General features: G+C 50.8%; 1 protein-coding gene across 7 annotated transcripts in view; it reads left to right on the forward strand.

Annotated features, from left to right (window-relative positions):
* Positions 1-15585, forward strand: part of SDSL (serine dehydratase like) — a 22164-nt gene extending 6579 nt beyond the window's left edge. For 4 of the 7 annotated variants that reach the window (XM_054527643.2, XM_054527646.2, XM_054527645.2 and 1 more), the window contains 8 exons: positions 1-43; positions 152-346; positions 609-648; positions 1361-1500; positions 6288-6376; positions 7483-7710; positions 8914-9038; positions 10044-10554. The exon at positions 1-43 is cut by the window's left edge and continues 104 nt beyond it. In XM_054527643.2, coding sequence (XP_054383618.1) covers positions 1-43; positions 152-346; positions 609-648; positions 1361-1500; positions 6288-6376; positions 7483-7710; positions 8914-9038; positions 10044-10237 — 1054 coding nt within the window. In that variant the 3' untranslated portion in view covers positions 10238-10554. Of the gene's footprint in view, positions 44-151; positions 347-608; positions 649-1360; positions 1501-6287; positions 6377-7482; positions 7711-8913; positions 9039-10043; positions 10555-12262 lie in introns of those variants that run through there. The other 3 variants (XM_002823795.6, XM_054527648.2, XM_054527647.2) reach the window with 2 other exon arrangements.
* Positions 15586-16159: the final 574 nt, after the last annotated feature.

Raw genomic sequence — 16159 nt, forward strand, 5'->3', positions numbered from 1 at the left:
GCAGATACTTGACGGGAGTCTCACAGCTCAGCAGCTGGATGAAGTGAAGGGCACCTAAGCCAAGGGCTTTCTCCACCTTCCCCTCCCCTGTCCTGGTTAAGGGAACTCTTGATGGGGACTGCCTGGGTGGTGACTTTGTGTCCTCCTGCAGGCTGTCTACCTGGTCTCCAGAATGGACGGCCCTGTGGCAGAGTGTGCCAAGCAGGAGCCCTTCCACGTGGTCACACCTCTGTTGGAGAGCTGGGCACTGTCCCAGGTGGCGGGCATGCCTGTCTTCCTCAAGTGTGAGAATGTGCAGCCCAGCGGCTCCTTCAAGATTCGGGGCGTTGGGCATTTCTGCCAGGAGGTGAGGGTGTGTGGGAAGGAGGGGAGAAGAGAGGTTGTGCAGGAGGGAGGGAAGAGTGAGGGGTGTGGGCTGGGGACGGGTTCGGGCAGGAGGGGAAACATGAACTCGTGCAGATGGAAGGGGAGAGGTGAAGGCGGGGCTTTGGGCAGGATGAGGGGTAAAGGCGTATTGGGAGTGGGATGGGGAGACTCTAACGCCATTCCGCATAGGGCTTCATGACACCTGCTTGGGTTAGCCCCAACCCCATTCCTTCTTTTCCCAGATGGCCAAGAAGGGATGCAGACACCTGGTGTGCTCCTCAGGTGACCCCACCTTTTTTTGTTTCATGGGGGTCCTCAGGGCAGAGGTTAGGGGAGGAGGAACAGGCTAGAGCAGCAGTACATGTCCAGGGTTGGTCTCCTCTTAAAGGCCCAGCCTCATCAAGGTCACTGATGAGATGACTACTGTGTACATCCCATCCTAGCCTTCTCCCATAGTTCAGGACTCATGGTGGTAGCAAGTGCCAGAAACCCAATTTGCATAGATTTAAACTACAGGCTCTAAGAATGGAAAATTCTTGGGATAAGTGGCTTTCAGGCACAGGGGGATCCAGGAGCTCTCCTCTCTGTCTCTCTTTCTCTGGGCTTTGCTTTCCTGCATATTAGCTTTATTTTTCGGTGGGTCTCATGGTAACAAGATGGCCACCAGGAATTCCAGCCTTGCATCCTACCACCCTCCCAACCCTAGGGAAAAGGGAGCACCCCTTCTCGATGCCTCGCCTCAATCCTGGAATTGTTTTTTTTTTTTGGCCCCGCTTGGGTGGTGTCTTCATCCTTGAACCAATCATGGGTTGGGGGATTAGGTTCTGATTGGCTCAACACAGATTATGTGTCCCCCTCTCGAGTGGAGGAAGGAGTCAACGGGGCATATGAATTTTGGGGAGGAGTGACTCTGAAGGGCTATGGAGGGGGAGGGGAAGGCATGTCAAAGGCCAATGCAGCTCTGCCCACTGCCCCTTTCCTCCTTTCTGCACAGGGGGTAACGCGGGCATCGCTGCTGCCTATGCTGCTAGGAAGCTGGGCATCCCTGCCACCATCGTGCTCCCCGAGAGCACCTCCCTGCACGTGGTGCAGAGGCTGCAAGGGGAGGGGGCCGAGGTTCAGCTGACTGGAAAGGTAAGGGCTCCGGGAAGGGGAGAACCATCTGGGTGGGCTGCTCTCCTTCACCCCACCCCATCCCTAAGACGTCCTGTCTCCTTTTCCTTTCGATGAGCTGTGGCTGGGACCCAGTCCTCTCTCAGGATAGCTGAGCTGAGGGGGGAATGAGGTGGGATGGGTGTTGAGGGCTGGGACCTCCCAACTTGTCTCTGCCCACCCTGAGAAGTAACCCCCATGTGTGAACCAAGACTAATGGGAAGCTGGCGATGGACAGGAGACTGTCTGTCTCCTTACATCCTCACCAGCACCTGGTATTATCCACTTTTAACATTTTTGCTGTTAGATAAGACAAGAAGTATCAAGATGATGGCAGCATCAGTTCTCATTCTAAGACCACTCCAATAGAAATGGTATCCACTGAGAAAGATATCACCAGTTCCCTTTGTTACCAAAGAAATAGAGACACAGATACAAAATCTGTCTTTCCTTCTGGGAAGAAAGAAAAAAATCATTCGAATAATGGAAAACAGATTTTTAAACCTCTTGAAATTAAAACTAAAAGCCAAACTGTGGTACCTTAAAGCTGGTCCCAAATACTTCCTGTATATAGTTTCTTCCCTTTCTTCTGTCCTTCCTTCCCTCCCTCCCTTCTTCTTTCCTTCCTTCATTATTTCCCTCCTTCCCTCTTCCCTCCCTCTCTCTCTCCTTCCTTCCCTCCCTCCTTCCTTTCTTCATTCTTTCTCTCCTTCCTTCCTTCTTCCTTCCTTTTTTTCTCCTTCCTTCCTTCCATTTATTCATCCATCTAACCATCCTTCCATACATCACCCTTTCTCTCTCCTCTCTCCATTCTTTCCATCCATCCATCCATCCATCCATCCATCCATCCATCCATCCATCCTTCCATCCTTCCATCCATCAGCTATTCATTGAGCACATATTCAGTGCCTGCTATGTTAGACATTCTAGAAACACAGAGATAATAAGACATGGTCTTTACGCTCATAAATTTCAGAGTATTATGAGGAGACACACAGGTAACCAGATGATGGTAACAAAGTGTGAAAAGTGTTGCCATGGGGGAAGCACAGGGCACCAAGGAAGTCAGAGAGAAGGCATGTTGTTTTAATCAGCTATTGTTGCTTGGTAATGCTGCATAACAAACAGCCCCCAAATAGCAGCAGCATATGAGAAACATTGTTTCTGATGCTTTGGGTCTGTGGGAGGGTTAGGGTGGTTCTGCTTCAGAATGTGGGGAAGGATTAAGGTCTGCAGATGTCCCTTGTGTCTTCCCCAGCCAGTGGCCACTGGGGGCACATTCTTCTCAAGGGCAATGGCAAGAGGGGTGAGAAGAAACACATGATGCCTCTTAAGACCTCAGCCCAGAACTGTTACACCATCAGTTCTGCCATATGCTGTTGGCCAGAGCAAGTCACACAGCTGAGACCAACATCAGTGGGGAGGGGACACATGCTCCACCCACTCTAGTGAGAAGAACAGCAAAACCACATGGCAAAAATAAAATAAATAAATAAATAGATAAAAAAGCTGGGCACTGTGGCGTGCACCTGTAGTCTCAGCTACTCAGGAGGCCGAGTTGGGAGGATCACTTGAGCCCAGGAGTTTGAGGCCAGCCTGGGCAACATAGTAAGAACATGTCTCTAAAAATAGTAACAATTAAGCCACATGGCAAGGTGTGGGTGTATGATTCTAACAGAGGGAGGGAGTGGAGAATTGGGCAGTGGTCAAACCAATGGGCTATGCCTTAGATTTGGGGAAAGGATCCAGGACAGGCTCCCGACAAGGGTCCCCAGGGTTGAGTATTGAAGGAGAAATCTGAGTCCCCACAGTGGAGAAAAGGGAGGGAGTGATCTCACTGTGAACAGAGGAAAAGGTGTGGGTGAAGGTGTGGCGTGGATGAGCATGGTGCATTCAGGCTGAACCCAGCATGGGGGGAGGGATGGCGAAAGGTGAGGCTGAAGAGGGGCAGAGTTGCTCCATCAGGCAGGGTGGCTCGTAGGTGAAGCTAATGTGTTTCCACCCGAGGGCACTAGGGAAGCATGAACGGAGTTTGAGCAGGGGAGGGACCTGGTTGGATTTTCACTCTGCCTGCTCTGGGGCAATGCAGGAGAGGAGCCAGAGAGGAGGCTGCTTGGGGCCCTACAGGTGAGAGATGTCAAGCACTACACGGTTTTGAATCTATTTTTTTCTTTAGTTTTAATTTCAGATTCAGGGATACATGTGCAGGTTTGTTACATGGGTATATTCCATGATGCAGAGGTTTGGGCTTCTAATGATTCTGTCGTCCAAGTAGTGAACATAGTACCTGACAGGTAGTTGTTTTTTTTTGTTTTTTTTTTGAGATAGTCTTACTCTGTCGCCCAGGCTGGAGTGCAGTGGCATGATCTTGGCTCACTGCAACCTCTGCCTCCCAAGTTCAAGCAATTCTCCTGCCTTGGCCTCCCGAGTAGCTGGGATTACAGGTGCGCACCACCACACCCAGCTAATTTTTTTTTTTTTTTGAGACCGAGTCTCGCTCTGTTGCCCAGGCTGGAGTGCGGTGGTGCAATCTCGGCTCACTGCAAGGTCTGCCTCCCAGGTTCACGCCATTCTCCTGCCTCAGCCTCCCGAGTAGCTGGGACTACAGGCCAGCTACTACAGCCACCACGCCTGGCTTTTTTTTTTTTTTTTTTTTGTATTTTTTATTTTTAGTAGAGACGGGATTTCACCATGTTAGCCAGGATGATCTCGATCTCCTGACCTCGTGATCCACCCGTCTTGGCCTCCCAAAGTGCTGGGATTACAGGCATAAGCTACCACGCCCAGCTTAATTTTTGTATTTTTAGTAGAGACGAGGTTTCACCATGTTGGCCAAGCTGGTCTTGAACTCCTGACCTCAGGTGATCTGCCTGCCTTGGCCTCCCAAAATGCTAGGATTACAGGTGTGAACCACTGTGCCTGGCTGACAGGTAGGTTTGTTTGTTTGTTTGTTTCTTTCTTTCTCTCTCTCTGTCTCTCTCTCTCTCTCTTTCTTTTTTTTGAGACAGAGTATTGCTCTGTTGCCAAGCTGGAGTACGGTGGCGCCATCTCGGCTCACTGCAACCTCCACTGTCCAGATTCAAGCGATTCCGCTGCCTCAGCCTCCTGAGTAGCTGGGATTACAGGTGCACGCCACCACACCCGGCAAATTTTTTGTATTTTAGTAGAGATGGGGTTTCACTGTGTTGGCCAGGATGGTCTGGATCTCCTGACCTCAGGATCTGCCTGCCTCGGCCTCCCAAAGTGCTGGGATTACAGGCGTGAGCCACTGCGCCCAGCTGACAGGTATTTTTCAACCTCTGCCACTCTCCCTCTCTCCCCACTTTTGGAGTCCCCAATGTCTCTTGTTCCCATCTTTGTGCCCACGTGTACCCAGTGTTTAACTCCCAGTTGTAAGTGAGAATATGCAGTATTTGGTTTTCTGCTCCTAAGTTAATTATCTTAGAATAATGGCCTCCAGCTGCATCCATGTTGCTGCAAAGGACATGATCTTCTTTTTTGTGGCTGCATAGTGTTCCATGATGTATATGCACCCCATTTTCTGTATCCAATCCACCACTGATGGGCACCTGGGTTGATTCCATGTCTTTGCTATTGTGAGTACTGCTGTGATGGACACACAAATGCAGATCTTTTTGGTAAAATGGTTTATTTTCCTTTGGATAGATACTCAGTAATGGGATTGCTGGGTCAAATGGTAATTCTATTTTTAGTTCTTTGAGAAATCCCCGAACTGCTTCCTATAGGAGCTGAACTCATTTGCATTCACACCAACAGTGTATTTTTTGTTTCAGTAACTCAGGGGAATGAGACTCCTCTCTTCAGCCAGATGGGAAATTCCTTGCAGTCAGAGACCATTTCTTGGCTTCTCTCCTGCTGAAGAGTCCCCATACCTAGAACTGGGCACAGAGTGGGCACTGCAGAGTCCCTGAGGATGAGCAGGGGCTATTTCTGCCCGCCTTGTGACCCTGCACCCCTCCCTTGGGAGAGGAGGCCATTGTCTATCATTTAGCTTCTGTATCTGGTTCCTGCTGAGATCGGCTGGCATGGGGTCCCTCTGAAATGCTGTCTTAGTTTGGATTCTCCCAAAAGCGGGCCCTGAAATGAGGACTGGGGTGCATGTGGTTTATTTGGGAGGTGATTGCAGGCAGCATTGGTAGGGAGTGTAGAAATGAGTCAGGGAACGGAAGAAAGCCTGTCAATGATGTGTGAATGAGCAGGGGACCTGGATCTCTGCCACAGAGGCCAAGCCAGTGAGAAGAGAAAACTCACCCCTGCTGTGGTTGCCTTGGGTCCATCATGGTCAGGGCTGGCCCTATGCGCCATCTCTCTGGCTGCTTGAACTCAACTAGCAGGCCATCAGCTGGGCCATTGCTGGTTTCCACGGACACCTTGGGTGACCAAGTTGCTATCTGGGGTTTGATTTTAGGGGGCTTCTCCCCTACTGGTTGGCTAGAAGTGGGCACCATGTGGCTGACCTTGGAGCTGACCCACTTCCAGCCTCCCTGGCTGGTCTGGCCTGGTTTTCATAGTGTGGCAGCAGGACAGGTCCCTTGGGTATTGTGGAAAGCACATGGCATCTGTTTGTCACCTGGAAGTGCTTGTCCAATTCTCAGGAGGCCTCCGGGCCCACACCAGGTATGGTCTCATCTGCAGGGGTGTCCCCAGACTACTGGATCCTGGGGCCACCAAGGAGATCCTGGGCCTCTGCTCCGGCCTCCATAGCAGTCCCACTCCCGGCTGTTCTGAGGGCCCTTGTTTCTCTGTAGGTCTGGGACGAGGCCAATCTGAGGGCGCAAGAGTTGGCCAAGAGGGACGGCTGGGTGAATGTCCCCCCGTTTGACCACCCCCTAATATGGTAAGGCTGACGCCCCTCTCCCCAGGAGTCCAGAGCTGGGAGACCCTCACTGAGTCAGGGTCCTTCCATTGGACCGAAGGAGAAACTGAGGCCCAGACGGGAGAAGAGGCTTCAAAGCCAGGCAGACATGGGTTCAGATCCCACTTCTGCCCCCTTGTGAATTGTGGGACTTTGTGCAAAGCACTCCAGATCCTGTGCCTCAGTTTCTATGTGTGTAAAATGGAAGTGATAGTACCAAGTCTCCTTTACTGAATATGTGCTTTGGGACCAGGCACCAGGCTAATGGCTCCTCCTGCACTGTTCCATTTACCCTCCCCAAAGCCCTAGAGGTGGGTGCTATTATCCCCATTTCATAGGTGAGGAAACTGAGGCACATCGAGGTCAAACAACTTGCCCCAGATCACACAGCTAAGTACGTGGCAGATACACAGGGCTGCAGTCAGGCTGGTCCCAAGTGATACACTTGTCCCGTCTTAATCACACATTGCCATTGCCTCTTTGCAAAGTTGGGGAGGGGGCTAAATTGGGGTAATGTCCAAGAAAGGGCCTGGGAGGTTGATGGAGATGGGAAGGGATGAGCAAACAAATACATAATAAAGAAAATGAACGAAGCCAGGCGCGGTGGCTCACACCTGTAATCCCAGCACTTTGGGAGGCCGAGGCGGGTGGATCACCTGAGGTCAGGAGTTCGAGGCCAGCCTGGACAACATGGCAAAACCCTATCTCTACTAAAAATACAAAAATTAGCTGGGCGTGGTGGTGCGCGCCTGTAGTCCCAGCTACTCGGGAGGCTGAGGCAGGAGAATCGCTTGAATCCGGGAAGTGGAGGTTGCAGTGAACCGAGATCGCGCCACTGCACTCCAGCCTGGGTGACAGAGCGAGACTCTATCCAAAAAAATAAAAATAAAGAGAATGAATGAAGCTGAGCGAAGTAACTGTTGCAGGACTTCCTCTCCCCTTGCTGTGGATGGGATGGGGATGGTGGGGAGGGGTTTATGTATATGAGAGGGCAGAGAACCCACCCCTGGTAAATTCCCCCACCGCAGGAGCCATCGGGGCTGGGGTCCTCCCTCACTCTGCTTCTCCCTCTCACCCCCCCTCCCCAGGGAAGGCAATGCCAGCCTGGTGCAGGAGCTGAAGGCAGTGCTGAGGACCCCACCAGGTGCCCTGGTGCTGGCAGTTGGGGGTGGGGGGCTCCTGGCCGGGGTGGTGGCTGGCCTGCTGGAGGTGGGCTGGCAGCACGTACCCATCATTGCCATGGAGACCTATGGGGCACACTGCTTCAATGCGGCCATCACGGCCGGCAAGCTGGTTACACTTCCAGACATCACCAGGTGGGTAAGGGCTGGGGACATTTGTAGGGGCTAGAGGGTGGGGGTGCCACTGTCCTAGGGCCTTCCAGTCCCAGCCAGTGGAGGGAGACAGGGGGCACCCAAAAGGCTGTCCTTAGTCCTGGGACTCCAACCACAGTAAAGTGGACCTGAGTTAGAAGGCAGTACTGAAAAAGGAGATGAGGAATATGATTCATTTAAACCTAATCAGTTCTTAAAACAAGCTTTCATTGACTTATCATTACAAAAGCAATCCATGTGTGTTGCAAATAAGTTTGAAAATGTAGGCCAGGTCCCATGGCTCATGCTGGTAATCCCAGCATTTTGGGAGGCTGAAGCAGGCGGATCACTTGAGGTCAGGAGTTTGAGACCAGCCTGGCCAACATATAGTGAAACCCTGTCTCTACTAAAAAAATACAAAAATTACCTGGGCATGGTGGCACATACCTGTAGTCCTAGCTACTTGGGAGGCTGAAACGGAAGGTTTGCTTGAGCCCAGGAGTTTGAGGCTATAGTGTGCTATGATCGTCCCTGTGGATAGCCATTGCACTCCAGCCTGGGAAACTTAGCAAGACCCTGTCCTCCCCCATACCCCCAAAAGCCAATAAATTTTAAAAAGAACATGATCATTGAATTTAGGACCCACCCTAATCCAGTATGATTTCACCTTAATTTAACTAATTACATCTGCAAAGACTCTATTTCCAAGTAAGGTCACATTTTGAGGTTCTTGGTGGATGAGCATTTTTTTTTTTTTTTTTTTTGAGATGGAACCTCACTGTTTCCCAGGCTAGAGTGCAATGGTGTGATCTCAGCTCACTGCAACCTCTACCTGCTGGGTTCAAGTGATTCTCCTGCCTTAGCCTCCCAAGTAGTTGGGATTACAGGCATGCGCCACCACACCTGGCTAATTTTGTATTTTTAGTAGAGACGGGATTTCACCATGTTGGTCAGGCTAGTCTTGAACTCCCCGACCTCAGGTGATCTGCCCACCTTGGCCTCCCAAAGTGCTGGGATTACAGGCGTGAGCCACTGCACCCGGCAAGGACACATTATTTTTGAGCACCTCCTCTGTGACTTATAATGCTGAGCTCCAACCAGCCCATAGCAGGATGGGAGGGGGTGGCTGGGGCTGGGGAGAGACCTGATTGACCAGCTCTTCCCTGAGCCCCTGGTCTCCCTGCCCCATCCTGCTCTATCCTGCAGTGTGGCCAAGAGCCTGGGTGCCAAGACGGTGGCCGCTCGGGCCCTGGAGTGCATGCGGGTGTGCAAGATTCACTCTGAAGTGGTGGAGGACGCCGAGGCTGTGAGTGCTGTGCAGCAGCTCCTGGGTGAGTGATCCCTGTCCTCCACCTGGGCTCAGAGACCCACGAAGTCCCTGCATCCTCTAGCAAGAGTGTGTTCTGTCTTATCTGTATCCTCAGCACCAGGCACTGGCTAGGTGTGCAGTTACTGTGCACTAAGTGCACGTCGAGTAGGTGGAAGGGGGTGAGGATAAAGGAGTGTGTCCTGCTGTCTCTAGCCCCCCGACTTTTGTACATGCCGCTCCTCTCTCTGGCTGGCCCTGCTCCCTATTGGTTTGATGTGACTGAGGGCTATCAGCCATCATAGCACCTCCTTCAGGAAGCCTCCCTTGATCACTCACTCCACCCTGCCTGGGTTGTGGACCTCCAATGCACCACTCCCTGTGTTCATAACCTCCTGGTTCTTATCCCTCTACATCGCAGATTGTGAGCCCCATGAGGGCTGGTGTGTCTTAGTCCCTGATGTGTCCCTAGGGCCTTCCTGGCATAGGGCATGGCAGGTAGTAGGCACTCAATAGATGTTTGTTGATTGAAGGGATGAATGTATGAGTGAGTGGAAAGGTGGATAATGGATAGATGGACAGTGGATGGATGGACAGATGGATGGATAATGAAGTGATGGATTGATGAATGGTATAGAAATGAATGAATGGACAGACACATTGATTAATGAACAAGTTGATGGATAGACAGTCAAATGATGGATAGAGGAATGGATGGATGGCTATGAATGGGTGGATGGATGGATATGTTGATGGATGGGTACACTGATGGATGGACAGATAGATAGTCTAATGATGGATAGAGGAATGGATGGATGGATAGAGAGATAAAAGGTGGATGGTGGAAGGATAGGAGGCCAGGCTGATGGATGGGGAGAGCGTGAGACAAGTGATGGATTGCCAGCAGAGCAGATGAATGGCTGGCTGGCTGGAGAGATGGCTGCAAGGATCTGCAGTGCCCAGGGCCTGCTGAGCACCGAGTGGTTCTTCTTCCCTTTCCTTCCTCTCTCCATCCCCCTGATCCTGGCAGATGATGAGCGTATGCTGGTGGAGCCTGCCTGTGGGGCAGCCTTAGCAGCCATCTACTCAGGCCTCCTGGGGAGGCTCCAGGCTGAGGGCTGCCTGCCCCCTTCCCTGACTTCAGTTGTGGTAATCGTGTGTGGAGGCAACAACATCAACAGCCGAGAGCTTCAGGCTTTGAAAACCCACCTGGGCCAGGTCTGAGGGGTCCCATCCTGGCCCCAAAGATGCCTGAGAGGCCCATGGACACTCCTGTGGCTGGATGAGAAGGACTCAGTGCTGGTGGATGGCAGTGGAAGCTGCCCTGTGCAACTGTGCTGGCTGCCTCCTGAAGGAAGCCCTCCCGGACTGCTCCTTTTGGCTCTCAGACAGCTCCGGCCAATAACGCTTTCTGAATTGAGATTGTGACTGCTATGGATCCTATCTTTCCATGTCAATGAGCTCACAGGAGACACACCACAATCCTGTTGCCACTTCTGTAATAAAGTGACTCCAAGCCCCATCTTAGGCAACAAAGCCAAGACTTGAAAACCTCAGTCTCTAAAGAAATCCAACCATTCTGAGATCTTAAATGGGCTTCCTTTACCTGGAGGACCAGCCCTGGTTGACCAGGTCAGGAAGGAGAGGGAGATGTTCTATCACTTCTCAGGCCTAGGCAGGAGAGGAAAATAACACCAGTCTTCATCAAGTGCTTGTTATATACCAGAAATTCTGCTAAGAACTTTCCACTCATTGTCTTCTTTAACATTCACAAAGGTACTAGGAAGTAAAAACCATTATTACCATCCCCATTTTACAGATGCAGAAACTGAGGCTTGGGAAGTTTACATAACTTGCCCAAGATCACATAACTAGGATATGTGATCAGTTGTCTCACTCTCTCTCTGTCCATCAACCTGACCACCTATCCCTCTACCCATCTATCTTTTATCTTTCTATCCATTCATCCATTACTCTATCCGTTATTAGACTCTCTGTCTGTCCATCAGTGTATCAATCCATCCATTCACCCATCCATAATCCGTTCATCCATAATCCATCCATCCATTCATTCACAAGTCATCTACCCATCCATCCATCAATTCCTCTATCATTAGACTGTCTGTCTGTCTATCCATCAGTGTATCCATCCATCCACATATCCATCCATTCATCTATAATCCATCCATCCACATATTCATCCATTCATCTATGATTCATCCATCCATCCATCCATTCCTCTATCCATCATTAGACTGTCCATCCATCAGTGTGTCCATCCATCCACATATCCATCCATTCATCTATAATCCATCCACCCATCCATTCATTCATCCATCCATTTCTCTATCCATCAATAGACTGTCTGTCTCTCCATCCATCAGTGTATCCATCCATCCACATATCCATCCATTCATCTATAATCCATTCATCCATCTATAATCCATTAATTCATCAATCCTCTGTCATTAGACTTTCCATTCATCAACATATCCATCCATCCATTCATACATTGATACATTCATCCCTCTAGCCATCATTAGACCATCTGTCTGTCCATCCATCAGTGTATCCATCAATTGACATATCCATCTATCCAGATTCCCTGATTTTCAGGGTCACTCTGTATTGCTTGGATCTGAGCTATCTGTGTTGGGGTGGGGGGTGGTGGACTATTGAGGAAAGGGTAGGAAAGGGTAGGTGGGTCTGGACACACCTGTGGGTCATGGGAAGAGGCAGGTTCTGTGCCTGGAATTAGGAACCTCCGACTTCTGGGAAGTCTCACTTAGAGGTGGGATGGAAAGTTGCACTCCTTTGAGCCACAAGGGGGCAGCAAAGTGTCTCCTATGGGGAAGGCTGGCTCCGGGCAGGAGAGACCCTCTCCTTGGGTCCTCCTGGACGCTGCCTCTTGTGGGGCCCTCACCCCAGCTGGGCATGCTGAGGTCCACACGGTCGTGGCATGCAGGAACCTTTTCCAACCCCTCACAGCCCTGCGGGAAGCAAAGCTCAGAGAGTGCAGGGTCCGTGCAGCATCACAGGCCCTGGCAGAACCTGGATCCTGGCCCCCAGCGGCATCTTCTCTCCTGACTCATGTGGGCTGTGTGACCTTGGGCTAGTGCCTTCCCCTCTCCAGGCCTCAGGCAGCACCTCGTGCTGTAGGAGGCCCACTTGCCACTTCTCACCTCTTTTCCTTTGCTCAGCCTGTTCGCTTCGCCAGATGCCTCCTCCTTTTCCTTCTTTGTTTTTTAGGGACAGGGCCTCGCTCTGTTGCCCAGGCTGAAGTGCAGCGGCATGATCATAACTCACTGCAGCCACGAACTCCTGGGCTCAAGTCATCTTCCTTCCTTGGCCTCCCAAAGTGCTGGGATTACAGGCACCGTACTCAACCCCTCCTTTTCTGAAGAGCAAGATTTGAGAGTGACTGTGACCTCCCTCTGTGCCCCTGCTGCTTTGGTGTCATTTTCTCTTTAACCCCAGACATAGCTCTCGGTAGCCAGGGACCACCACCCCCCACCTCCGCCACCCACCAGCTCCAGAAACCCCCAGGAGCCAGCCCCATTTGCTTGGAGTCATGCTTTGTGAATTCCCCAAACAGAGGAGACATTAAGAGCACCAGAGCTAGATGCAGCCAGATCTGAGCCTGGAATCCGTTCCTGCTTAGCAGCCTAGGCACCTTGAGCAAAGGATGCTCCTTCTCAGTGCCTCAGTGTCCTCATCTGTAACATGGGTGGTTGGAGGATTGTTACTGTGGACACGACATATCTAGTCTTTCAATAAATGTCCATTCTTACTGTCTCCTGAGCATTCTTCCCCAAACAATGAGAGGAACTAGAATTTATTCATGTATTGAGCACCTACAATATGCTATGGTCTTCAGCAGCTATTTCATTTAATAACCCACGTGGTAGATACTATTATCCCCATTTTTGCAAACGAGGAACCTGGGGCATGGAGCAGTTGAGCCACTTAGTCTGGGTCACCCAGCTGTATGGGAGCCCCGATATGTGGAAATCTGAGGCTCATGTGTCTAACCACTCCAGCTCGTATACCTCCTTTCCTTTGCTTAAGCTCTGTCCCCTGCCTGTCGTGCCTGCTATGCTTCTGAATCCCACACGTTCTTCACAGCCCAGTGTGAGTGCAGCCTCCTCTCTGAAGCCTCCCTGGATTGGTTCAGCCAGTGATGATAGTCCCCCAACCCATGCTCCTCCAGGTGAGTTGCAGAGCCCACCTCAGCTCCAGGTGTTCTGTGTCCCAGTCGGGCCTCCCCACCCACGGTCTCGTGCTGTTGGCTCCCCTCCTGGGAGACTTGTCAGCTGCTGTTTGCTTCTCTCTTGGTCTCAATGAGTTGGAGATAAGAAGCCGAGGGGGCTGTTGACCCTGTCCAGATAACATGTCAATTAACTCAGTTTAGCCCTTCCTGGTTGACACCCAAGGAACGCCGAGAGCAGGGATGAGGCACAGGGAGAGAGCCAGGAGATAGGGGAGTGTTTGAAGCTGAGGCCATGGCTGCTATGACTTATAGTAGGGACGGGTTCCAAAGGCAGAGGCTCTTCCAATTCTGCCTCTGCCTTCTTGGCCTCTCAGCTGGGGAAATGGGGAGCAGGGGCCTCTCTGTGTTTGTCTAGGCTGCATAAAAAACACTGCAAACTGGGCCACCAGGTGTGTGTACCTGCCTGAGATCTGCCCAGCCTCCTACCCTAGCGGGGATCCCTCTCCTGAGGCTGGGGGCCCCTTTGGCTTCCTGTGGCTTCTAGCAGCTGAGGCTCCCTGTGTCCCCTCCCCAGGATGACCCTAACACCTCCGCCTCCAGGGGCCTCACCTCCATCTAGTCCTTCTTTCTAGTTTTAAAGCCAGGTGACAGGGAGGCTTGGAATCTTGCCTTTCATTCTGAGGTGCTCTCACCCCAGAGCTGGGCCCACGCAGGGCAGGGACATGAGGAGGGGGATCCAGAGTCAGGCCTGCTCCTCCCCAACCCCGTCCTCAGCCTTGGCAGGAGCCCAGTTCAGGGCAGAGTAAATGCCCCACCACCTGCCGAGGATGGTCTGACTCTCATGTAGGGAAATGATGGCTTAGACTGACTTTGTGTCTTAGACTGTTTCGGCTGTTATAACAAAATGCCATAAATGGGGTGGCTTATAAACAATGGAAATGTATTGGTCACAGTTCTGGAGGCTGGGAAGTCCAAGACCAAGGTACTCGTCTTGGTGTCTGGTGAGGATTTGGTGGCTGGTGAGAACCTGTGCCCTCATCAACAGCCATCTTCTCACATTGCCCTCCCATGGTGGAAGGATCTCTCTCAGACCTCTCTTATTTTTTTATTTTTATTTTTTTTCTAGATGGAGTCTCACTCTGTTGCCCAGTCTGGAGTGCAGTGGTGCGATCTCAGCTCATTGCAACCTCCTCCTCCTGGGTTCAAGTGATTCTCGTGCCTCAGCCTCCTGAACAGTAGGATTACAGGCTCACGCCACCATGCCTGGCTAATTTTTGTGTTTTTGTAGAGATGTGGTTTTGCCATGTTGGCCAGGCTGGTCTCGAACTCCTGGCCTCAAGTGATCTTCCTGCCTCAGCCTCCCAAACTGCTGGGATAACAGGTGTGAACCACTGTGCCTGGCCTCAGACCTCTCTTATAAGTCACTGATCCTTTCATAAAGGTCCTCTCCCCATGACCTAATCGCCTCCCAAAGCCCCCAGCTCCTAAAACCATGGAGGTCAAGGTTTCAACTGTGAATTTTGGAGAACATAGACATTCAGACCACAGCACTTTGTATCCTAAGTCAGCTCTGTGGTTGTGTGTGCACCTGTGTAGTACCTGCATGCATGTGTGTTTGTGTCCATGAGTGCGTGAATATTTGTGTGTTTATGAGGGAATAGACACAGTAATTGAGCGCTACTTGATTTCCCCCTCAATGTGGTGCTTCACATTGTTGCATTTGGGACTTGTGATGTAATCACTAGCCAGACATCAAACTTGGATGTCTATAGTGAAGCAGGCTGGGGGCTAGACATTAAGGAGTGATGGGGACTGGAGCCAAATGGAGGGCTTATGCTCTGTCTAAAGAACTTAGCCACTACTCAGCTCCAGCCAATTGCAGGCCCAACATAACACATCTCCCAATTTCATAGTGTTCACTCAAAATCAAAGCCATTTGGGAAATACTATTTGGTCCATTTGCTCATGTATTCATATAAAGGCTCTGACAAGTCCTGCAGGAAAGTCACTGAATCTGGGGGAGGAGCATGTGACCCCAATCTGAGCCAATCACAGCATTACATTTTCCATGCTCATGGTGATTGGTTCAAGGGTGGGCCCCCGGAGCCAAGCTGTCCAATCAGAGCAGCCCTTAGAAGTTTAGCTGGGAATAGGGAGGCACCCCTAGCTGTTCATTTCTGTAAGCCAATAAATGTCCCTTTCTGCACAAGCCTGGACCTCCTGTCATTTGAGACTGAAAGGATCCCGATGGATGGGGTACACACTTCGTACATGTCTGCTGAATTGAATTGATTTGCTTCGAGCTGCCTGGATTTGAGTCTTATCTCAGGTTGGCCCTCAGCAAAATGAGGGCAATCTTCTCTTTGGATCCACTTTTTATTTTTGCTCCCAGGAACCTGGGAGTTCATGCCGTTTGCCCTTACAAGAAGAGCAAAGTAAAACTCAATGTCATATTGCTAAGGAGTTGGGCGGCAGTATTTTATGAAGATAGGGAGATTTTAAAAATCAGATTGGGTAAAAGTCTCTTTTGGAAGTGACTGGTGTAAATACTGGTTAGGGCTGGGGTAACCCAGAGACACCTCCAACATTTAAAATTCAAGCCTGTTAGGAAGACAGTTTCCTAATTTTCTTCTTTTTTTTCTTCTTTTTTCCTTTTTTTTTGTGACGAATCTCACTGTCACCCAGGCTGGAGTGCAGTGGCACGATCTCGGCTCACTGCAACCTCCACCTCCTGGGTTCAAGCAATTCTCCTGCCTCAGCCTCCCGAGTAGCTGAGATTACAAGAACCCACTACCACGTCCAACTAATTTTTCTATTTTTTGGTAGAGATGGGGTTTTACCCAGGTTGGCCAGGGTGGTTTTAAACTCCTGGCCTCAAAATGATCCACCTGGCTTGGCCTCCCAAAGTGCTGGGATTACAGACGTTAGCCACCGCA

The sequence above is a fragment of the Pongo abelii genome, chromosome 10 (assembly GCF_028885655.2).
Source record: "Pongo abelii isolate AG06213 chromosome 10, NHGRI_mPonAbe1-v2.0_pri, whole genome shotgun sequence".
Classification (NCBI taxonomy): Eukaryota; Metazoa; Chordata; class Mammalia; order Primates; family Hominidae; genus Pongo; species Pongo abelii.